The sequence below is a fragment of the Plecotus auritus genome (assembly GCF_963455305.1).
Source record: "Plecotus auritus genome assembly, chromosome: 1".
Classification (NCBI taxonomy): Eukaryota; Metazoa; Chordata; class Mammalia; order Chiroptera; family Vespertilionidae; genus Plecotus; species Plecotus auritus.
Window position 1 is genome coordinate 12,658,116 of NC_137770.1, and position 22,223 is coordinate 12,680,338.

General features: G+C 43.7%; 3 protein-coding genes across 7 annotated transcripts in view; 2 read left to right on the top strand and 1 right to left on the bottom strand.

Moving 5' to 3' along the window:
- Nucleotides 1-4,953, bottom strand: part of CPSF2 (cleavage and polyadenylation specific factor 2) — a 28,268-nt gene extending 23,315 nt beyond the window's left edge. Inside the window, exons 1-3 of one of the 3 annotated variants that reach the window (XM_080661469.1) lie at nt 4,788-4,949; nt 1,298-1,359; nt 957-1,038 (exon numbers count right to left, since the gene is read on the bottom strand). In XM_080661469.1, the coding sequence (XP_080517595.1) occupies nt 957-973 (17 nt within the window). In that variant the 5' untranslated portion in view covers nt 974-1,038; nt 1,298-1,359; nt 4,788-4,949. Of the gene's footprint in view, nt 1-956; nt 1,058-1,297; nt 1,360-4,787 lie in introns of those variants that run through there. The other 2 variants (XM_080661471.1, XM_080661470.1) reach the window with 2 other exon arrangements.
- A 205-nt stretch (nt 4,954-5,158) lies between these two features.
- NDUFB1 (NADH:ubiquinone oxidoreductase subunit B1) lies at nt 5,159-10,974 on the top strand. Its single transcript, XM_080661501.1, has 3 exons — nt 5,159-5,274; nt 8,527-8,671; nt 10,868-10,974. Exons 1-3 carry the CDS (start codon nt 5,181-5,183, stop codon nt 10,902-10,904), a joined length of 276 nt encoding a protein of 91 aa, XP_080517627.1. The 5' UTR covers nt 5,159-5,180; the 3' UTR covers nt 10,905-10,974.
- Nucleotides 10,975-16,988: 6,014 nt separating this feature from the next.
- ATXN3 (ataxin 3) overlaps nt 16,989-22,223 on the top strand; it is a 38,618-nt gene continuing 33,383 nt past the window's right edge. Inside the window, exon 1 of one of the 3 annotated variants that reach the window (XM_080654955.1) lies at nt 16,989-17,082. Coding sequence is in view for 1 of the 3 variants with exons in the window: in XM_080654954.1 (XP_080511080.1) it covers nt 17,059-17,082 (24 nt within the window). In the remaining 2 variants the exon portion in view is untranslated. The remainder of the gene's footprint in view (nt 17,083-22,223) is intronic. The other 2 variants (XM_080654954.1, XR_013959864.1) reach the window with 2 other exon arrangements.

Sequence of the window (22,223 nt, forward strand, 5' to 3'; positions counted from 1 at the left end):
TGAAAGGTCCCAGGTTCGATTCCGGTCAAGGGCACGTACCTTGGTTGCGGGCACATCCCTAGTAGGAGGTGTGCAGGAGGCAGCTGATCGATGTTTCTCTCTCATCAATGTTTCTAACTCTCTATCCCTCTCCCTTCCTCTCTGTAAAATATCAATAAAATATATTAAAAAAAAAAAATTCACTAGCAGAACAGAGCTCCACAGAAACATTCCAGATTTTAGCTCCTTAAAATAAATTAGCCTTAGCTTTGACCAGGTAGCTCAGATGGTCAGAGTGTCTTCCAGATACTCCAAGGTTGCGAGTTTTATCTCCAGTCAGGGCACATACAAGAAACAACCAATGAATGCATAAATAAGAGAAACAACAAATTAATCTCTCTCTCTTTTCCTGAAAAAACAAAAATAAATTAAAAAATAAAATAAATTAGCCTTGCCCAGCTGGCGTGTCTCAGTGGTTGAGTGTCGACCTATGAACTAGGTCACCGTTCGATTCCCGGTCAGGGCACATGCCTGGGTTGCGGGCTTGATCTCCAGTGTGGGATGTGCAGGAGGCAGCCATTCAATGAGTCTCTCTCATCATTGATGTTTCTATCTCTCTCTCCCTCTCTAAAATAAATAAAAATATATTAAAAAACAAAAATCACCAAGAGTAAAGGTGTGTTATTTGAGACCAAGGCTAAGGTCATCCATACCCTCATATTCCCAATTGCTATGTATAGATGTGAAAGTTGAATAGTGAAGAAGCTAATAGGAAAAAACTTATTCATCTGAACAAGTAGGCTCTAGAACAAATTAAGCCTGAAACATCACTGGAGGCCAAAAAAAAAAAAATGACAAAACTAAGGCTGTCCTATTTCACATTCATCATGAGAAGGCAGGGCTCTTTGAAAATGGCAATATACTGGGAGAAATAGAAAGCAGCAGGAAAAGAGGAAAACCAAATGAGATGGACTGACCCCATAGAAGAAGCCATAGGTGTGAGTCTGCAGGAGCTGAGCAGAACATTGTGGACATCCTCCTTTATAGAGTCACCAGGAGCTGGAGCCAATGGCAGGTAACACACACACTACGATTTATTAACGGCCTAAGAGAAACTCTTTTCATCTCAAATCCACCTTACCTCCCACTTTACTTACATCATGAAGTGAAAACACAAAGTACCTTACAAATAGAATTGAATGAGTTCATGTTAAAACGTTTTGCACACAGACCCTGATTTCACCACATGAAAAGTATTTTTATTACAACTTCTCAGAATATAATAAAGCTATATCTTTATTAGACATTCATTACTTACTGATATCTCAGTCCTATATACGATGAAACACCATGAATTCAAAGTAAGAGCTCTTTACAAATCTAAAATATAAAGAAATAAGAGACCAATGAATGTGGCACAATGACTTACTTCAGTTTTAATTATGATGTTTAATTTCTATGTCTTCCCCTACGATAAACACTGTGAGCAGCAACAAACAGTATGATATATGACCTTTTTTTAAAAAAAGCAATTTATCATGCCTGGCTGGTGTGGCACCAGAAGGTTACAGGTTCTATCCCAGTCGGGGCATGGGACAGAAGGCAACCAATCAATATGCCTCTCTCGCATCAATGTTTCTCTCTCTCCCTTCCTCCCTCCCTCTGGAAAATGAATTTAAAAAAAGAAACCTGTCATAATTTTAGGGAGTTTAAGCTGACATAAAACACACAGAGATAAGATAATAAAAGACATAATAAAAAACAAAAGTAATAATATACCAAATTGGTTATAATTAGGGGCTGAAATATGCAGTTTAGGAAATAAGATTTTTTAAATTGATATTAGCTTATGTTATTGAAAATCCTAAAAAAGATGGAATCTTAAGTTATTCATTAAGGATTGGTAGAACCTGGGTAGAAAGAGACAAAGAGAAAAGGTATAAAAAACAATAACATGATCAAAGGCACAAAACAAAAATATTACAGGCTACCAGTGAAGAAATTAGCCCAACATCGGAATAGGAAAGGGCCAGATAGGGAAAGGCCTTGGGAACTTTGGACCTAGTTCTAAGCAACAGAGAAACATTTTAAGATCCATTGTCAAGTAGGAAGATGACATGACCCAGGTAACTGTATTTTAGGGATGTTGGCTAATGTATATGATTGATAAGAAGGTACAGAAAGTTGAGAGATAAAAAGAGGAAGTATTTAGCAAGCTACTTCATCCTTTCAACTTCATTGGTTCTTTTTTGAGGCTAAATTTCTGTAGCCCCCAAAATCTATATACATAAAAGCCTAAGTGACCTGTTAAGACCAGTCGACCAAAAGACCAGTCACTATGACGCGCACTGACCACCAGGGGGCAGATGCTCAATGCAGGAGCTGCCCTCTGGTGGTCAGTGCGCTCCCATAGCCAACCTCCTACAGTCCCTGCCCCCGGCCGCCAGGCCCCGATCAGCCCCAATCGCCAGCCAGGCCGAGGGACCCCACCCGTGCATGAATTTGTGCACTGGGCCTCTGGTACTTTCATAAGTCTAAGACATGAATTCATCAATTATTATCTAAGTAACCAATGCTCGTAACTCTACATGTTTGATTCCTTTTTTACTTCTTTCTGAACAGTCTGTTACCAACTCCTGGTTAGTTTTCCCTCAGAATGCCTTGCACATAAGTCATTCTTTCTATTCCTACTGTCAGTACCTTAACGCAAGGTTTCTGTTTCCTGGTCTCCAGTCTTTCTGCCCTTATCTCAACTTAAACATTCCAGCCTGATTTAATCTTCAGAAACACCCCTGCACACATTATCCCCTGCTCAGAAATCTAGGAAGGCTTCCTACTGCTTGAAGAAAAAAACAACACAGAAACCTATGAATGCCTTCACTGGCAATGGAGGGCACCAGCAGGCTGCCCTGACATCACTGCTCACCATCTCAAGACCCAGCTCAAATTCCACTTCCATACTAAGTCCTCCCTCTGTCATTAGTCTAGACTACCACAGGTTAGCCCAACAAAAATATAATGCAAGCCACAAATGTAATTTCAAGTTTTTTCAGCCACACTCAAGTTTTACAGTTGAAATTAACTTTATTATACTTTTATTTAATCCAATATATATATAATATTTCAACATGTAATAATTACTAAATTACTGAGATATTTTACCTTTTTTTGTATTAAGTCTTTGAAATCCAGTGTGTATTTCATATTTACAACACATCTGGATTTGATCTGCTTACAATTTCAAGATGGAGCTCCTGGTTACTGTAATAGCACAGGTCTAGACTCTCAAATCAACACTTCCGAATGCAGAGCATTGTGTTCCGCCACTGCTAAAGTGCAGGCTGGCACCACTCTATTTTAATGAACATGTCTTAGGCTTGATTTTAATGGCATCACCAACCATTTAGCCTCCCGGACTAAAAACTCTGGAGTCACCCTCTTACCACCAAATTGGCTGCCATCAGTTGAATCCTATTTGACATTTCAGAAATGTCTCTTTGACATCCTTTAACGCTCCTACCCCAATTGAGGCACGCATTACCTTACCTGAATGATGGCAATTTCCTCTCATCTAGTTCTCCTGTTCCAAGTTGACCCTCCATACACAGCTGCCATCTTTTAAAAAACAGATATACTCATGGCCCTTCCTTGTGCAAAGCATTCCGTGGCTTCCTAACTATTGAATAAAACCTCAAATCTTTGCATTCCAGTCCTCCATGCAGGAATGACCTTCTCTTGAATCTAGTAAATTCCTTTGGACCCTTCATGACCCAGCTCAAGTATTTACTCCTTAATAAAGCTTTTTTGGTGTCCTCAGGCAGTTCTTTATTTTCACCTAGCACGAAGTGGGGACAAAAATATATTTGTTGAATAGATACTGAATGCACCAAGAGTAAAGGTGGTCACCTGTGTATCGCCAATACCAAGCGCAGCACTCAAAGCAACATAAATGTGCAGAGGCTACGAATGAACGCTAACCACATCATAAACGCCTTCTGGACAGTGTTTCATTGCTATTATCACAGTTCCTTGCTCTCTCTCTCTCAATAATGACCCTGCACGTCGATGACAGCTAAGGGGAATTCTGCAAAATGCAAGGGGAAAGGAATGGGTCCTGGTTGGCCCCTGAGCTGAATGCGGAGTCTCTTCCGGGTCACTTCCAGAAAAGCAGTGATTTCCTAACAGGATCAGCGGGGGTGTGGATTTTTTAAAAAATTAGGAGATGGGCAATTTATAACTCAGGTCCGCCAGGTCACAGGAGCTCAGACTTGCCAGGGGTATGGCTAGTCTGATCTCCTGTTTGCTTAGGAGCCTGTAAAATAGATGGAAGGTGGCTGGGGAGCGGGAGACACGGAGGGTCGAAACAAATTTTAACCAAAAAGGATGCCTACTTTATTCCCAGTGCTTAGTAGCCTCCTGGTCTCTCAATCCGAGACGACGGGGAAACCCTGAGGGGGAGGCTGAGAACACGGCAGCCAACGAGGCTCAGGAGCCAAAGCTGGCGTCGGATTAACTCCTCCAGCACCGCGAGCTGCAAGGCGCAGGGAAGCAGCCAGAGGGAGGGAGGGAGGGAGGGGGAGAGAAGGAGGGAATCGAACGGACGGCCACCAAAGCCCGGGAGCTTCAGACCCCCGGAGACGTCACTTCTCTTTCCCTCGCTGAGCACTTCGGACAAGATCGAGCCGGACAGTCGCATCCGAAACCCCCGGAGCCCGTCCCGGCGGAGACTGGGTGGGAGCAGACCCTCCGCAGCCGAGGACGCCCCCTCCCCCATCCAGAGGCTCACTCCTTTCCTCGCCCGCACTTGCCTCGTCCGTCCTCCCCCCAGCGCCGTCCACTGCCCTTCCCAACCCCTAGTTGAATCCAGGTTCGAGAGCGAGGAAAGCTGACTCCCGCTCAGCAGCAGCCGTAACGACCAGGCCGAAAAAGCTCCGCCATGGCGGCCGCCATCTTGAAATTGGAGTCAGACCGCGTAGGCGGGGGGAGACCCAGGGCGATACCACCTTCCGGGGAGGGGTGGGGACGAAATGTAGGAAGGAGACGGCCCTTACACCAAATCTCATCACCTGAGACCTAAGTTTTACTTTTGAAATAATTTTTAATATGTTAAAGCTAACATAAATATGAGAAGAGTTGAGTATTGAAAGGAAAAAGAGGTATGATATCGCGGTTCCCCCCCCATCTTGGAGCGGGCGCTGCGAATGGCGTGTCTCAAGGCAGCGGCTTCCGCCAGCGTTGGAGGCTGGACTCGCGACTGCCCTTGGTCTTGGGGTCGGGCTGGCACCGAGGCCGCAGGTGGGTCTGGGGTTGACGCCGCGGGCTTCTGTTGTGCACGCAACCAGGGAGCGCCCCTAGGAAAGCCCTCGACGATGGAGGGGGGGCGGGTTGTAGTAGGGGTCTCCCCGGGGCTGGAGCGGCCTGGCCTCTCCAGGCTTCATTCAGATCAGAGGGGATGAGATAAGGAAAGGGCGGTGGGGGTTTCCTCTGGTGGACGGCTGGGCCCATTCCTGCCGTCTCGTGGCTGTTAGAAAGGGTACTCGGAGGCTGCCATAACTGAGACACGTGTTGTTGATCACGCGGGGTCCGCCCTGGCCGACCCGAGAGGAAAGCGGCGGGGACACAGTGCTGGGCTGCAGCATGGAGGGAGCCTCTCATTCGTCCCCGGTCCAGCGTCTGCCTTCCTCGTTACTCGCCATTGGAAGCCAACCCCGCTCTCTCTTGTAAATCTCAAACCCTCTTGAGCCGACCATTCCACAAAACGTGCACTTTTTATAAAAATGTAATGTTTACTTTGTGCTTAGTTTCTTGGGCGTATGTGTCATTAAGACAGGTGGCCCTAACCGGTTTGGCTCAGTGGATAGAGCGTCGGCCTGCGGACTGAAGGGTCCCAGGTTCGATTCCGGTCAAGGGCATGTACCTTGGTTGCGGGCACATCCCCAGTAGGAGGTGTGCAGGAGGCAGTTGATCGATGTTTCTCTCTCATCGATGTTTCTAACTCTCTGTCCCTCTCTCTTCCTCTCTGTAAAAAATCAATAAAATATATATATATATAAAAAAAAGGTGGCCCTAACCGGTTTGACTCAGTGAATAGAGCGTCTGCCTGCGGACCAAAGGGTCCCAGGTTCGATTCCGGTCAAGGGCATGTACCTTGGTTGCGGGCACATCCCCAGTAGGGGGTGTGCAGGAGGCGGCTCATCTATGTTTCTAACTCTCTATCCCTCTCCCTTCCTCTCTGTAAAAAATCAATAAAATATATATAAGAAAAAAAAAGACAGGTGACCTCAAGGAGTTCAGTTTCTCCATGCATCCAGCGCTCTTTTGGCTAAGTCGACACTTTTTGATCAATACATATAAAATGCTGTGGGGAACAGTTAGAAAGTAGAAATGTGTGTGTGTGTGTGTGTGTGTGTGTGTGTCTGTATACATACGTATATCCATCTTTATTTTTCCAACGTGAATTCGGAGTAACATGCAAAAATCACACCAGATAGTTTTTTTAGAAGTTAAGCGAGAAAAATTGGGTTGAAGACAAAATAATATGTACTAGGGAAAATAAGATGAAGTGAAGAATTATATTAATATAAATATTTACCTCTGTGCTTACTGTAAGAGCTTGGCTCAGACTGCCCAATAATCCCAGCTCTGCCATTTGCTGTATCTGTGACCTTTGACAAATCAATTAACCCTGGATTTCCTTATCTGAAAAGAAAATATGTCGACTGCATTGGGGACCTTTATTAATGAAAACTTGTATAGTACTGTGAGGATTACTTGAGTTGTGATTAGGGAAAGCATTAAGAATAGTGCCTTACAGAGACTGCTAAGTCAGCTTGATCTGTTATATCAGTGGTCGGCAAACTCACTAGTCAACAGAGCGGCAAACGGCGGCTCGCAAGCCGCATGTGGCTCGCAAGCCACGGTTTGCCGACCACTGTGTTATATGATTCCTTGAGTCCATAAGAAAAAAACCAACTCGTTTTGTTTCTTGTTGTTTTTCCCAGGGATACCACAGCTACTCCCACTTCTGAAGCAAGAGCGACATTTTTCTTAAGAGTTTTCATATAAAGAAGACACTAATACAGGGTGTGCAAAAGTAGGTTTACAGTTGTTCATAATGCAGTATATTTCAGTATATATTACTGAAAATAATGCAGTAATTAAAAAAAATAATAATGCAAGAACAGACTTTGTTTCGCACTCACAACTGTAAACTTACTTTTTCCACCCCAGTATGTCCAGTGCCGTCATGGGCACCCATGAGATGTCCCTCTTCATCCAAACCCAGGCTTGTCTCACTGGAGCCTGTTCCAGGCCCTCCCTCTCCCTTATAAGTCCCTTATGGTCTTGGGTCCATGACCAAGAGCTGGAAAGCCTGTCTATGCTCCCTCGCCTGTCCATTCTCCAAGAAATCATCCTAGCTCCGTTTTAAGTCCTTAATCTTTGTCTTCCCTGGTTGCCCACTCGCAGTGAAATACACAGGAAAAGTATGTTCTGTGCTACTGCTCCTAAAGCCTATTAAATTGTAGATCTTACAATTGTAATATGAAATACTTCTGGGACTAAGATTTGCCATTTACTTCTTAGGGATGGAATCAGGTTTCCTTTGAGGTGGTTGAATCCAACTCTGTGGGTTTTAAATGTACAGAATTCTCTTATCTACCAGTCCCACTGTCTTTACCTGGACTCTCATAAGACCTGTATTCAGCAGGAACCTCAGGGCTTGTACAGTCACATCTGCTCAGAGTAGAGCCAGACAAAAGTAGCTTCTGGCCATGTTGGAAGAATGCCAGTAGTAAGTGGCTGATAGCCCACAGGTGGTCATGGGCTGAGAGTCCCCAAGCACTTTTTTGCTGGAGGTGAAATACAAACAGTATATAATAGTTATGCTGACGATATGCTCCCTGACCAGGAAGTGAACAGCGACTCCTGGGTTATGGGTTGATGCTCAACCACTGAGCAACACTGGCCAGGCTTTTGCAGGTAGAATTTATACTCTCCATTTCTCTGCATTATATTGTCAGATCACAGATGAAAATAGGGAAATTACAATTTCTATGCTAATCACTGTCATTATATAATCTTTATCAAGTAGATTTTAAGTAGTATACTACATTCTGATGCCAAGCAATTTTAAAGAGGCTTATGCTTTTTTTTTTTTTTTTTTTTTTTTTTAATTCTCACCAGAGGATATTTTTCCATTGATTCTTAGAGAAAGTGGAAGAGAGAGGGAAACTCAGAGAGAAACATCTATGTAAGAAAAACATCGATTGGTTGCCTCCTGCATGAGCCTCACTGGGGCCCGGGCCAGGGAGGAGCCTTCAACCAAGGTATGTGCCCTTAACCAGAATCGAAGCCAGGACCCCTCAGTCCGCAGGCCGACACTCTATCTATCGTCTATCCACTGAGCCAAACGCACTAGGGCAAGAGGCTTATGCTTTTAATATCTCTTCCTATATTCAGAACTATCTCCTGTTTCAGATGCAATTTAAAAGATATTTCAAAGTCAGTTATATTTCTGAAAAAAAATTTTTTATTTTTTTTTTTTAGCATTCAGGATGAGTTTAATTCAGCTTGTGCGTGACCACTGGGTACATATACTTGTCCCTATGGGATTTGTCGTTGGATGTTATCTAGACAGAAAGAGTGATGAAAAGCTAACTGCCTTCCGGAACAAGAGTTTGTTATTTAAAAGGTTAGTTTGGGCATTTTTAAACCAACAATTAGCCAGCTTTTGGAAGTATTCTTAGTATCATATATGACAAAAATAAACAGAAGGGGTAATCCCCACACCCCAAGGACTTAGATTTAAGTGATATTATTTTGTAGTCTTGTTTGTTGTTTAATCCTCCTATCTAATAAAAGAGTAATATGCAAATTAACCATCACTCTGCTACACCCACAAGCCACACCCACAAGCCAATCAGGAGTAAATATGCAAATAAACCCAACCAAGATGGCTACTGCCACAGAGAGCAAGAGGGAGGCATGGGTTTCCCTGGCAATGGAGGAAGCCAAGCTTTCTGCCTGCCCTTGCCGGCCTAGGCCTCCACTCAAGGCTACAAAGTTTCAGTGATAGAAAATACATAAAACCAAACAGAAATGGCGGCAGCCACGGAGCTGGAAAGAGCGGGAGGCTAGGGTGGCCCGCGGCTATGGAGGAAGCCAAGCTTCTGCAGCCCTGGCCGGCCAAGGCCTCTGCTTAAGGCTACAAAGTTTCAATTATAGAAGATACATAAATCCCCCAAAAAATGGCTGCTGCCATGGAGCAAGCAGAAGGCTTGGCTCCGCTCCAGGCTACAAAGTTTCAATTGTAGAAGATAAATAAACCCCAGATACCAGGGCCTCTGCTTGGGTTGCCAGGGGGCGTGGCCAGCCTGCAAACCACCACAGGCCCCTCACCCAGGCCACCCCATGCCCCAAGGGAACCCCCACCCTGATCCGGGACACCCTTCAGGGCAATCCAGCTGGCCCCCACCCGTGCACCAGGCCTCTATCCTATCTAATAAAAGTAATATGCAGATTGACCATCATTCCAACACACAAGATGGCTGCCCCCATGTGGTCAAAGATCCTGCTCCCATGTGGACACAAGATGGCCATCACAAGATGGCCAGCAGAGGAGGGCAGTTGGGAGGGACCAGGTCTCCACCGGAGGGCAGTTAAGGGTGACCAAGCTGGCAGAGGAGGGAAGTTGGGGCAACCAGGCCTCCAGGGAAGGGCAGTTAGGGGTGACCCGGATGGCAGAGGAGGGAAGTTGGGGGTGACCAGGCCTGCAGGGAAAGGCAGTTGGGAGGGACCCAGGCCTGCAGGGAAGAGCAGTTGGGGGGGGACCAGGCCTGCAGGGGAGGGCAGTTAGGGGCAAACAGGCCTGCAGGGGAGGGCAGTTAGGGGCAAACAGGCTGGCAGGGGAGCAGTTAGGCATCAATCAGGCTGGCAGGGGAGTGGTTTAGGGGTGATCAGGAAGGCAGGCAAGCGAGCAGTTGGGAGCCAGCAGTCCTGGATTGTGAGAGGGATGTCCCAGATTGGAGAGGGTGCAGGCTGGGCTGAGGGACACCCCCCCCCCCCCGTGCATGAATTTCGTGCACCGGGCCTCTAGTGATTGCATAAAACTGCATGATTACATTTGGAATGTAAACAAGTCTTCAGCTTATGATCAGACTATTTCAGATTTTTTAAAAATCCCCCTTTTTTTTGAATTCAGGGTACTTTTTAATATGGGAACACTGCTTGGAATTAAACCAGCCTCCCAAAGCCTACTTTATAGACATCTTAAGTAAGATGGTATATCTTATAGCTTTCACGTATATTATGATATACCATCCTAAGTCATGGTATAGCAGAAATAAATGATGCTGTGTGGCTTGGTGATCTGTTCTCAGCAGCACAGCCTGAGAGCTTTAGACTTGGTGGTTGAGTGATCAGATGGCAGCTGGTCGCCGCCTGGTTCCATTGTGTCTGGAAACGGCGCCTCCGGCAGCAGGGAGTTCGAGATAACAAGATAGGAGTCTGCCCCTGCATGTGCAGCTGGGCAGGAGGAAGCTCAGAGGACGAGAACTGAGCAGCAGTCACAATCACTGCAGAGGAGGTTCACAGTCAAGGATTTCAAGAAAGATAAAATGAGCTGGAAAAGGTCTAGAAACAATAAATAAACTCATTGAGCTTTTATATGACGACAAAGAAATTACAGTTTAATCTGGAAAAATATAATTGAAAAGATAGTAAAGTTTAAAATCATGAGAGAATAGAATATGTTGGATCAACAAAACCTTTTAAATGGGTTAATAGAGTATAAAATATTGAATTTATATTGTTCTGACTTTCCCTTTTATTCCTCATAAAAGTTTTATTTAATACTTTTTCCTTTCCTTCCATTTTTCTTTCCACACAGAGAACTGAAACCCAATGAAGAGGTAACCTGGAAGTGAATGCTGTGACTGAATTACAGAATGGTCACATTTTTTAAGTTATCAGGAAAATAAAAAAAACTGAACAATTTGGAATGTGGTCCTTTTAATGTCGAAGTAATCTTTCACATTTCAAGTAATAGGTACACTAGCTTTCAAAATAATTAGAGTGTCTGGTTGTGTACATTGATGTTAACTTTACAACTAGCATTTAATTTTCTGTTACTTTAGATCACAGTAATATTCATGTAGCCAATTTTTTCCTCAGATATTTTTCAGAAAATTATTTTCAGACGATGTGCTTCAAAGGAGCTTTAAAAGGAGGATGCTAAGATTTTTATTTGCAATAAAAAGAAATGATCTATTGATACAACAGAGATGAATTTCAGGTTCATTATCCTGAATAAAAGAAGCCAAACATAAAGAGCACACACTAAATGATTTCATGTATATAACATGTTAGAAGCTGCAAACTAATCCCGTGCAGAAAGGGATCAGAAGGAAGAATATACGGCAAAGCGACACATGGAAACTGGGGTATAGTACTGTATGTTAGTTTTCTTGATTGTGGTGATGGTTTCATGAGTGGATATGTATGTCACCTGTTAATGTTCAACTACCTTTTCTTGGAAAATTAGTTTTAGATTGAGTATAGACGTAAAATTGCAGTGAAATAATACACCCTGATTATCACTGATTCTTGTCGGAACTCAAGATACAAATTGACACATAAATTTTAAAATGTTCAGTGTTAAAATTTCTAAGCTATTTGGTTTTCAGTAACAAAATGCCAATTTAAAAGGTACAATGTTGAAGAAGACAAATGTCTGTACTCTCACTTGTTAACAGTTCTAATGAAGTGAGTTAGAGAAAAGCTGAGTCATTCAAGGTGACATAGGAAGTGCTAACAGTGCATGTATTCTGTCTACCCTCTCTCCAGGAGCCCTCCTGATTAGCTCTGTAACCTCTCCTCCTCTCCTACCGAATTATTGTAATACTCTTGGGCCAATGAGTCAAAAAGAATTCACGCATTTATTCACTGTTCTGTACCAGCCCTTGATTACATAAGGAGTAAAACTGAGCCTCCAAAGCTGAGTCTAATGGCATGTAAAGTCATAATTCCACCATGATGTAGTAACTGCTTTAATACAGGCATGTGCAAGGTGTGGTGATAGCACAAAGGGCTGCTCATCAGAGGACTTCTGGGAGGACAAGGGGAACAGCTGGTGTGACTACAGCAGAGGGAATTCAAGGAGATAAAGCCAGACAGGGTTGGTCCAGATCACAGAGCTTTTTAAGCCAGCCATGGGAAGCCGCTGAAGGATTTTTAAAAGAGTAAGGTTTGTATAATTATTCAAAGATCCCTCTAGGTATAAGCTCCATGAGGATGGGACCATTTGTCTCTCATGGTTGTCATCCCAGAGCTTGAGACATAGTAGCACTTCATTTGTTAAATGAGAGGAAAGCTGGTGGAATTTGCATTTCTGAGAGAACCCTGACAGCACTATGAATGGAACATACTGAGACTGAAAGCAGAAGACCAGAGATGCTTGGACTGGACTGCACAAGAAACAAGAGGGCTTGAACTGAGCAGTAGCAATGAAGAGGGAATGAGGAGTGAATACACAGCAGGTATTTGAGGACTGACTGGAACAAGGGGTGAAGTGGAAGAGTTTGGGAAAAAATCGAGAAATGATTTCCAGACACCTGGCTTCATTAATTCATTTGAAAGACATCAACTACTAAATACAGGAAGTCAAATAAGACATTGATAGGGTATTGGTGAAGATGTATGATTAAATAAAGTATTATGGTACTGTATGAAAAGCACCATGTATGACCGAGGTACATACTGGAGCGCAGAGGAGGGATGGGCTTCTAAATTAGCTGGGCAGCAGGGAATGCTTCCTGGAGAGTATGGTCATGGGTTTTGAAGGACGATACGCAGTATGTTACAAAGTTAAAATTTAGGACATGCCAAATATTAGTTATCAGAATGGGAAATGTAACAAATCTAATAGCCAAATCATACATGGCTTCAGAGACAAAGCCAAAACCAGAACCTGCATTCTGACTCCCAGGCATTGATAGCTTTTCACTTTATGATGCTTGCTATTAATCACATGCTATTAATAGGAAAGGCCTAATGAAATGGCTGGTATTAATTCAGCATCCTACTATATAATAAAAGCCTAATATGCCTAGTGTCTGGTTATCCAGTCATCCGTTCAATCAATCAAATCATAATATGCTAATGATATGCTAAGGCCACTCAACTGCTCGCTATGACATGCATTGACCACCAGGGGGTAGATGCTCCAACTGGTAGGTTAGCTTGCTGCTGGGGTCCGGCCAATCGGGACTCAGTAAGATGGGCCAGACATGCCCTGGAGCCCTCCCGCAGCCCCTCCCTGGCTAGCCAACCTCCTGCATCCCTCCCCAGCCCTGATCATGCACTGGTGGGGTCACTCAGTCTGGCCGGCACCCTCTTGCTATCCGGGACCCCTCAGGGGATGTCGAAGAGCCAGTTTCGGCCTGATCCTGCAGGCTAGGCCAAGGGACCCCACTGGTGCACAAATTCGTGCACAGGACCTCTAGTATATAATAAAAACCTAATATGCAAATCGACCAAGCAGCGAAACGACCAGTGGAATGACTGGTCACTATGATGTGCACTGACTACCAGGGGGCAGACGCTCAACACAGGAGCTGCCTGCAGGCCCCAGGCCAGCCTAGGCGGGTGCCTCCTGATGGCCTTGCTGGTCACCCCACAGATCAGCCCTGATCGCCAGCCAGGCCTAGGGACCCTACCCATGTACAAATTTCATGCATCGGGCCTCTAGTTACTAAATATCATCATGAAGTATTCTAGGTTATAGGATTTAACAGTGAACGAAACAATAAGGTCCTTTGGGTAGCATATATCCTAGCAAGCAATCACTGTAGAAAGTTGAGTCATGCAGTTCCAAAATTCAAGTCCACCCAGAACAGTGGTCGGCAAACTGCGGCTCACGAGCCACATGCGGCTCGCGAGCCCCGGTTTGCCGCTCTGTTGACTAATGAGTTTGCCGACCACTGGGATAGGGGCTTAATCACAAGGAACAACAACAGCCTGTAATTACTGGAATCGAGAGTCTAGGTCAGTGGTCGGCAAACTCATTAGTCACCAGAGCGGCAAACCACAGCTCACGAGCCGCAGTTTGCCGACCACTGCACCCAGAACCAAAGACCTTATTTGGAAACAGAGTCTTTGCCAATGTAATTAGTTAAAGATCTCAATATGAAATCACTCTGGATTAATGTGGTACCTAAATCCAATAAGAGAGAACACAGAAGAGACATAAGAGAAAGAAGGCCACGTGAAGACACTGGTAGAGATTGGAGCTATGTGGCCACAAGCCAACTAATGCCAGAAGCCACCTGAAAGCAAAGAATGTTCCCCTAGATACTTGGGAATGTGGCCCAGCTGACACTGTGGGTTCAGTCATCTGGCCTTAAGAGTAGTCAGATAATTTCTGTTGTTTTAAGTCACCAGGTTGGTGGTAATTTGCTACAGCAGACATAGGACATGAATACAATCAAATTTTTTCTGAATAATACACTAATATAGTTAAATCAAGAATAAAACTGTAGCCCTGGCCTGGATGTCTCAGTTGGTTGGGCATCATCCCGTGCATGGAAAGGTTGCCAGTTTGTTTCCTGGGCAGGGTACATGTCGTGGTTGTGGTCTTGATCCCCAGTAGGGGTGTGCAGGAGGCAAGCTGATCAACATTGACCTCTCTCTCTCTCTCTCTCTCTCTCTCTCTCTCTCTCCCCTTCTCTCCCTTTTCTCCTTTCTCTAAAAATCCATTTTAAAATCTTTAATAAAAAATAAATAAAACTGTATACAGTGAAAAGTCTCTATCCTACTCTTGTCTCCTATTTACCTAGTTCCTTTTCCATCTCAAACAGGCTAACCTCTGGGTTTCCTGCGCATTCTTCCAGAGATTTGGATTATCTATATGCACACACCTACACAACACACACATGTTTCTCTACATGGAAAGAAAATCAGAAAAAAATGTTTTGGATATTTTTTCGCTTCATGAGACCATGATTTGCTTCCCCAGTTGAGCCACAGTTCCTTAAGAACACAGACTGTTTCCCCAATACCGTTCAGGATTGTGGACTGCACGGAGAGACGTTGAATAAATGGTGACCGATTCCTCCCCTGAGCACCTGGGCCTCACTAGCAGCTTCCATTTCCTTACCTCCCACTGCTCCTTCTGTTCCTCTGAACCCACACGCACCAACGTTACAAGTGGTCCCCATAGCAGCAAAATTTAGTGGGCCCTTGTCCATAGGTAGCAGGACCTATTGGCAGCAACATGGCTGCTCCCTGAAACATTCCCTTTTCAAGGCTCTCATAATATTACACGCTCCTGCTCTTCCTCCCTTCTCCTGGGTTAGTACTTCTCTACTCTCAGGGCTCTGATCTAATCCTTTTCTCAGTCTCTTCCTTTTCCCAGTTGGTGATTTTATTCACACCTGTGCTGTCTGTCGCCTTTTCTGTGTCAACTACTCCCTATTCCACAACTGAACCAGCCTCCTGCACTCCAGATCATTTATATATATATATATATATATATATATATATATATACACACACACACACACACACACATATATATATACATATATATATATACATTATACATATACATATACATATACATATACATATACATATGTATATATATATGTGTATATATATATATATATATATATATATATATACATATATATATATATTAGAGGCCGATGCACAAAATTCATGTAGGAGTAGGCCTTCCTTCCCCCTGCTGCCGGCACCGGCTTCCCTCTGGCACCTGGACCCAGGCTTCCCTCAAAGAGGGAGGTCCTGCCCACCCACCGCAGCTCACCGGTTGGTGGCCTGAGCCTCTCTCTTTGGGGCAATCATGGGGCGATGGCCAGGCCCCTGATCAATCGCATCGCACACGCCTTGGCTGGCCTGGCACCAGTGGGTATCATAGCATGGTCATCTGGAAGGTTGTTCAGCCTAATTAGCATATTATGCTTTTATTATTATAGATACCCAACCGTTATTCAACATAACCACGTAACCTGGCTTCAAGGTGCAAGATCTCCTATTCTACACCATCAGCTTCATCAAACTCTTATGATCCCCAACCCTAACTTTACTAGGGCCACTGTCAGATCCCTCTACTGACACTTCCTTTTCAGTGCCTGAACACATAACACTAATAACAAGGTGTCTGGATTTGGACCCCAGCCCAGAACCTTGGACACTGTACTGTTCATATCCCCTCTGTCCTCAGTTTCCTCATGTGTAAAATAGGGATAATAGTGCCTGCATCAGGCATTGCTGTAGTAAATTCATTAATATATGTAAAGCTCTTAGAAAATTACCTACCCTCCAGTAAGCCCCATCTCTGTATAAATATTGACTATAATTTTTATACATAAGTGCTAGGTACTCGGGGTGACAATGATGCCTGTTTCCTTTTTAATATATTTCTTTATTGATTTCAGAGAGGAAGGGAGAGGAAGAGAGAGAGAGAATCATTGATTGGCTGCCTCCTGCATGCCCGCACTGGGGATCAAGCCCACAACCAGGGCAAGTGCCCTGATAGAGATTCCAACTGGTGACCGACCTCCTGGTTCCTAGGTCGATACTCAACCACTAAGCCATGCCTGTTGGGCGATCCCTGTTTCTTAATAAGGCTTTCAGTGGGGGTAGAGGAGAAATATATTAATTATAATCAGATATGATAAGTAGAAAGTACAAAGTGTAGTGGAAAACAAAAAGAACATAGAACCTGGAAGATCGTTAAGAATCCATAGCAATGGGTGGGAAGTGGAGAAGATCCTCCAGACGGCAGGCGGCGCTGCAGCACCCCCTAGCCTGCCAGCTAACAGTGGATAGGAGGACGCGTTACATAGGTCACGTGTCCCCGCTTTTACCGCCCCGGCTTTCACTCGCTCTTCTCGCCACGTGACTATCATCCTCGGTGATGATTGGTCCGCGCGAGACACGTGGCCAGGGGCGGGCCAGGTGGGGCGGAGCCGGGTGGGCGGAGGGGTGGGGCCGGGACGGGGGCGGAGCAGTAGGGGGTGGTCTAACGCGGGGGCCGTTGGCTCCAGACAAATAAACATGGAGTCCATCTTCCACGAGAAAGTGAGTGTCCGCGTTCGGGGGCACCTGCCTGCGGCGCCGTAGCGGGCGTGGGGCGGGGAATTGCCATCTTCCAAAGAGCTGGGTGGGGCTCGTGGCGCCCCCATCCCGATCTCGTGGGGCGGGAAGACCTTCATCCGGAGGGGAGCTTCACTGAAGCCCCCACTGCACTCTTCGCCCCTGAGGCCCGTGCCCGTGACAGAGGTGCCTGGGGAGCCTGGGGCCTGGGAAGTCCCGGGAGCCGGGAGGGAGTGAGGGCGGAGCCGTGGGCGCCGCGGGGCATCGGAGACGGGGTGGCACCGAGTGGGTTTGCTTCTGCGCTTCCCCTCCACTTTCCGTGGGATTCCTTCTCCAGTCCTTTCCCCCCCACTATCCGTAGGTTGTAGCTCGTCACCTCTGGGGCACCTCCCTCGAGCTTTCCAACTCTACCAGTCCTACTCGTGGCGGAATTAACTTTTCCTTCTCTAGGCTCCTCAATTTCATAGAGGAATCTCCCATTCACTTAGCTCCTTGGGGTTGTATTCAGGTCCTTCTCCTGCACCAGTTCCGAGAGACTCGGAGTGCAGGGAGCTTGGCTCCATCCCATGGAGGGCCTGACATGTAGGGACGTCAACAGGGAAGTCGTCACGAGAGTTTTTGTTACGAAAGGTTTGGGTTTAATTTATTTAGGTTTCGTTTCTTTCGGTCGTCCCATCTTTCCGGATAGGAAACCAGTTTTCTTATTAGGTATCGGGGGTGGACTGGAATAATAGTGTGGTCCGCCTATCCTGTTTTGTTTTGATTCTTCGATGACCGGGAACTTGAAAGATAGTTTGTGGCACGCGGAGAAACTCGTGTTTTCCCACATGCAATTAGCTAGCTATTTAGGTTTGAGTGAAACCTTTGGCACATGATATCTTGTTTCATAAGAGTTTCATGTTTTGAACGGGTTGCTGGTGAGGCTTTTATTTATAGGAGGAAAAAGGTTTTGTCTTGTTAAATACTTGTAAATGATCACTTACCTATTTAAAAAGATTCACACACACCACCATCACGTAAAGCAAAGACTAAGGAGGCAACAGCATAAATCTAAAGTTGTTAAATGGAATGCTTTTCTTTTAAAAAAAATATATATTTTATTTATTTCATAGAGGAAGGGAGAGGGAGAGAGAGTTAGAAACATCAATGATGAGAGAGAATCATTGATCGGCTGCCTCCAGCACACCCCCTACTGGGGACTGAGCCCACAACCTGGGCATGTGCCCTTGAGCAGCTAGGGTGCTTTTATTTTCTGTAAAGAAAAGTTTTGGCAGTAGAGTAGACTAATTTTATGTGTGGGGAGGAAGGACTCAGTGGTATAGATATTATTAATCTTGACTTGTTTGACATGATTTATGAAACTTGGGCAATAGAAATTTTGTTGATTGGCTAAGGAGATTGGATAAAGCTAACCCTGTATGTACATATTTTTATTACTAATTTCCAGAAGTTTTGGTATAAGACCAAATGTTTCAACATGGAAGAGTAAACATTTTCCACACCATTTCTTGAGAACTGTACAATGTATATTTTAAAAATATAGACTGTTACCAATTTTAGATTGATTTCAGTGAAGGTAACTACTAAACCATGGGATCAAAAGAAGTTGACCAATAGCCTAATGGAAGTCTGTTTACATGAATGAAGTCACTCAATTATCGGCTTAAAGATATTTCAGGAATATATTTACCCTTATAAACATATGTACTTAGCAAATTAAGTCTCTTGAATTGAAGTTTTTCAGGTATATTTCAAGAGTGTGGGAAGCACTTATAATCATAAGGCCCGTTGTTAATCTCATCACAGTCCCTTCTTGGAATGTATGAGCTTAATATACCATTTTCCAGCCACATATATTTAGCCCTTCCCCTCCACCACATATATTTAACCCTTGCTAGCTCCTGGGTTCAGAGAGCCAAAAACCCAACTCTGGCTCTAAGGAAGCTACGCATGTAGGGATACCTGCCTACAAAGGGACCCGCAAGCACTTACCCTTGGAATCTTGGTTCCCTCATATTTAGAATTGTCACTTTGAGGGTCCTTTTATTAAGTGAAAATGTAAACTCAACAAGTTTGCCTACTGTTACATCCCCAGTACCCAAGATAGTGTTTGGCACATAATATGTGCTCAATAAATATATGAATAAATTAAGTTCTTGGAGCTTCTAAGATATATATGGTGCTGTGTGTCTAAACAATTTTTCTGTAACTATTTTAGGCTTTGTAGGTCATATATAGTTTCACATATTCTTGTTTATGTGTGTTTTCCTAACCATCTGAAAATATAAAAAACCATTCTTAGCTACTGGTGCAGGTTAAATTTGGCTCAAGAGCAGGAGTTTGTCCTAATATTAAATGGGAGTTAACTCTAATATTAAATGGGAGTTAACTCTAATGTTAAATGACCACTAGCTGCTTTTTGTTTGTTTTTTTTATTTCGATTTTCTGTTGCCTGCTTTCTGTCATTTTTGTTATCACTTCAATTGCTGACTGCTCTTGGTGAGTTCACTGTGCCATCTGAATTGGTACTTCTATGTAATGTAAACTGAGAATGGTACCCAAACTTGCTGGGATTATATTTAAAATTAGTAGAAATACTGAAAAGATGCTGAGCATTGACTTTATGACATCTATTATGCCCTTTTGTGATTACTGGTTCTTAGTCATCGTCAGGATAGTTGAGGTTTAGTAATGAGAAGTGGTAGTAACACAGACTTGAAGAGTCTGCCTGGGTTTGGAGCTCGGCTTTGCCATTTATTTACTACCTGCATGATCTGGGTGAGTTACTTATTATCTCTGTGATCCAGTTTCCTCCTCTGGTGTGAGGATAATAAGTGTCTACCTCAGAGATATGAGCGCTTAGCATGCTACCTGGCACATTGTGTTGTAGAAGTGCTGGCCATGTTGTTATGGGGATGCTTGTGTTTGCTGAACCTCAGAAGGCGTGGGACCTTATTATAACTTGGTTGAGATGAAGTGTTGTTTGGTTGATTGGGTGGAACACACCTGAAGTCAGTAGTTTTTCTGGGAATTTGAGCTGGTTTCGGGTTGGTCCTGAAGACTGAGGGCAGGGGGGATTTCATCCTTCGGTGGTTTTGTAAAGCTGGAGACGCAGTTTGCTTATCCTCTAATCCCAAAACAAAGTTAGGACTAAAATCATGGAATTTCAATACCTCTGAGCTTAAACTTAGCAAAGTGAACTTCTAGTCAGCTTTGGTTGAAGCTTGATGAGGAAGACGTGACTGGGGGTAGTCTTTGGAGAGGGGGATGCATAATCTTAAGAGGGACCACTGTACAATTCTATTGGTCCATGTAGCATTTGATTCATCTTGTGACTTTAAAAAAAGTGCTTTTAAAATTTGGGCTGGACCATGTGTTATTTTCTCTCATTAAAGCATAGTAGAAATACAGAACGGTATTATTTCCTATAGGGATACAGTTTTACTTAGACAAGTGCTTATTTTTCATTTTTTATATCAACTATTTGGATGTCACTGTTTCCATATATAGTATTAAGTATGGTAACCATAGTTCAAGAGCCCCAAACTGAGGCATGGCAGCAGGAGAGAAAATTTGCATTAGGACTGATCCCAGAAAATTCATTGTCTGGTGACCATATTAGGTAACTCTTGCTGTGTGCAATAGCTGTATCTTAGCAGAGGCTTTTTTGTTGTTGTTTGAATTTTTAAATTAAATATAATACATGTAGGGGCACACAGATCATAAGAGTGCAGCTTAATGAATTCTCACAAAGTAAACATATGTGTGAATAATACTGAGATTGAATAACAAACATGTATTTCCCTGCCTTTTTCCACCCCTGCCTCCACCCCCTGCACTAGTCTAACATTGTAGACTAGTTTTGCCTGTTTTTGAACTTTTGTAAATGGAATCATATAGTGTATACTCTTGAGTCTGTCCTTTTGTTTAACGTGGTTTGAGAAATTCATCCATATTGTTGCATGTAGTTGTAGTTAATTCATTCTCATTGTTGTGTACTATTTCTTTGTGAATATAACACAATGAATGAATCCATTATACTGTGATGGGCATTTTGCTAGTTTCCAATTTGGGGGCCCTTATGAATAAGTAGTGCTTTTTTGAACATTCTTGTACATGTTTTCTGATGAACATAATTTTGCATTTCTGTTTTTTTTAATATGTTTTTTTACTGATTTCACAGAGGAAGGGAGAGGAAGTGAGATAGAAAGAAACATCAGTGATGAGAGAGAATCATTGATCAGCTGCCTCCTGCATGCCACACACTGGGGATCAAGCCCACAACCCCAGACATGTGCCCCGACTGGGAATCAAACCATGACCTCCTGGTTTATAGGTCAATGCCCAACCACTGAGCTACACAGGCCGGGTGGCATTTCTTTTGTTTGTATTCTGTACCTAGTCGTGGAATTGCTAGATCATAGGGTATGTGTATGTTAAGCTTTAGTAGGTATTACAAATAGTTTTCCAAAGTGGTTATACTAATTTACACTTTCACTGGTAGCAAATGATAGTTTTTTGTTTTTTTTTTAAAATATATTTTATTGATTTTTTTTACAGAGAGGAAGGAAGAGGGATAGGGAGTTAGAAACATCTATGAGAGAGAAACATCCATCAGCTGCCTCTTGCACACCTCCCACTGGGGATGTGCCTGCAACCAAGTCACGTGCCCTTGACCGGAATCGAACCTGGGACCCCTCAGTCCGCAGGCTGACGCTCTGTCCACTGAGCCAAACCGGTTTTGGCGCAAATGATAGTTTTGATGTCTCTAGTACTTTCCAACATTTTAGCCATTTTGGAGACTGTGCAGTAGTAATGCATTGTGGTTTTAGTATATATTTCCCTAATGGTATTGGAGTTGAGCACCTTTTTGTGTGTGTTAGCCATTTGGCTTTCCTCTTGTGAATGCTTGTTTGATCTGTAATTTTTCAGCAGAATATAACAAGGATGTCTGTATATTCTTCGGTTTGTATTATAGTATTCAGTGGGAGTTATTCTTTGGTGGTAGGAATACAGTAGAAGGAAAAGGAGGTGGAGACAAGTCCTCTTTCACTACCATACCAGGTTTTGAAGATAAATTTATCTCAGCCCCCTATCTCAAACTGTCTCAATGCTGCTTTCCTATT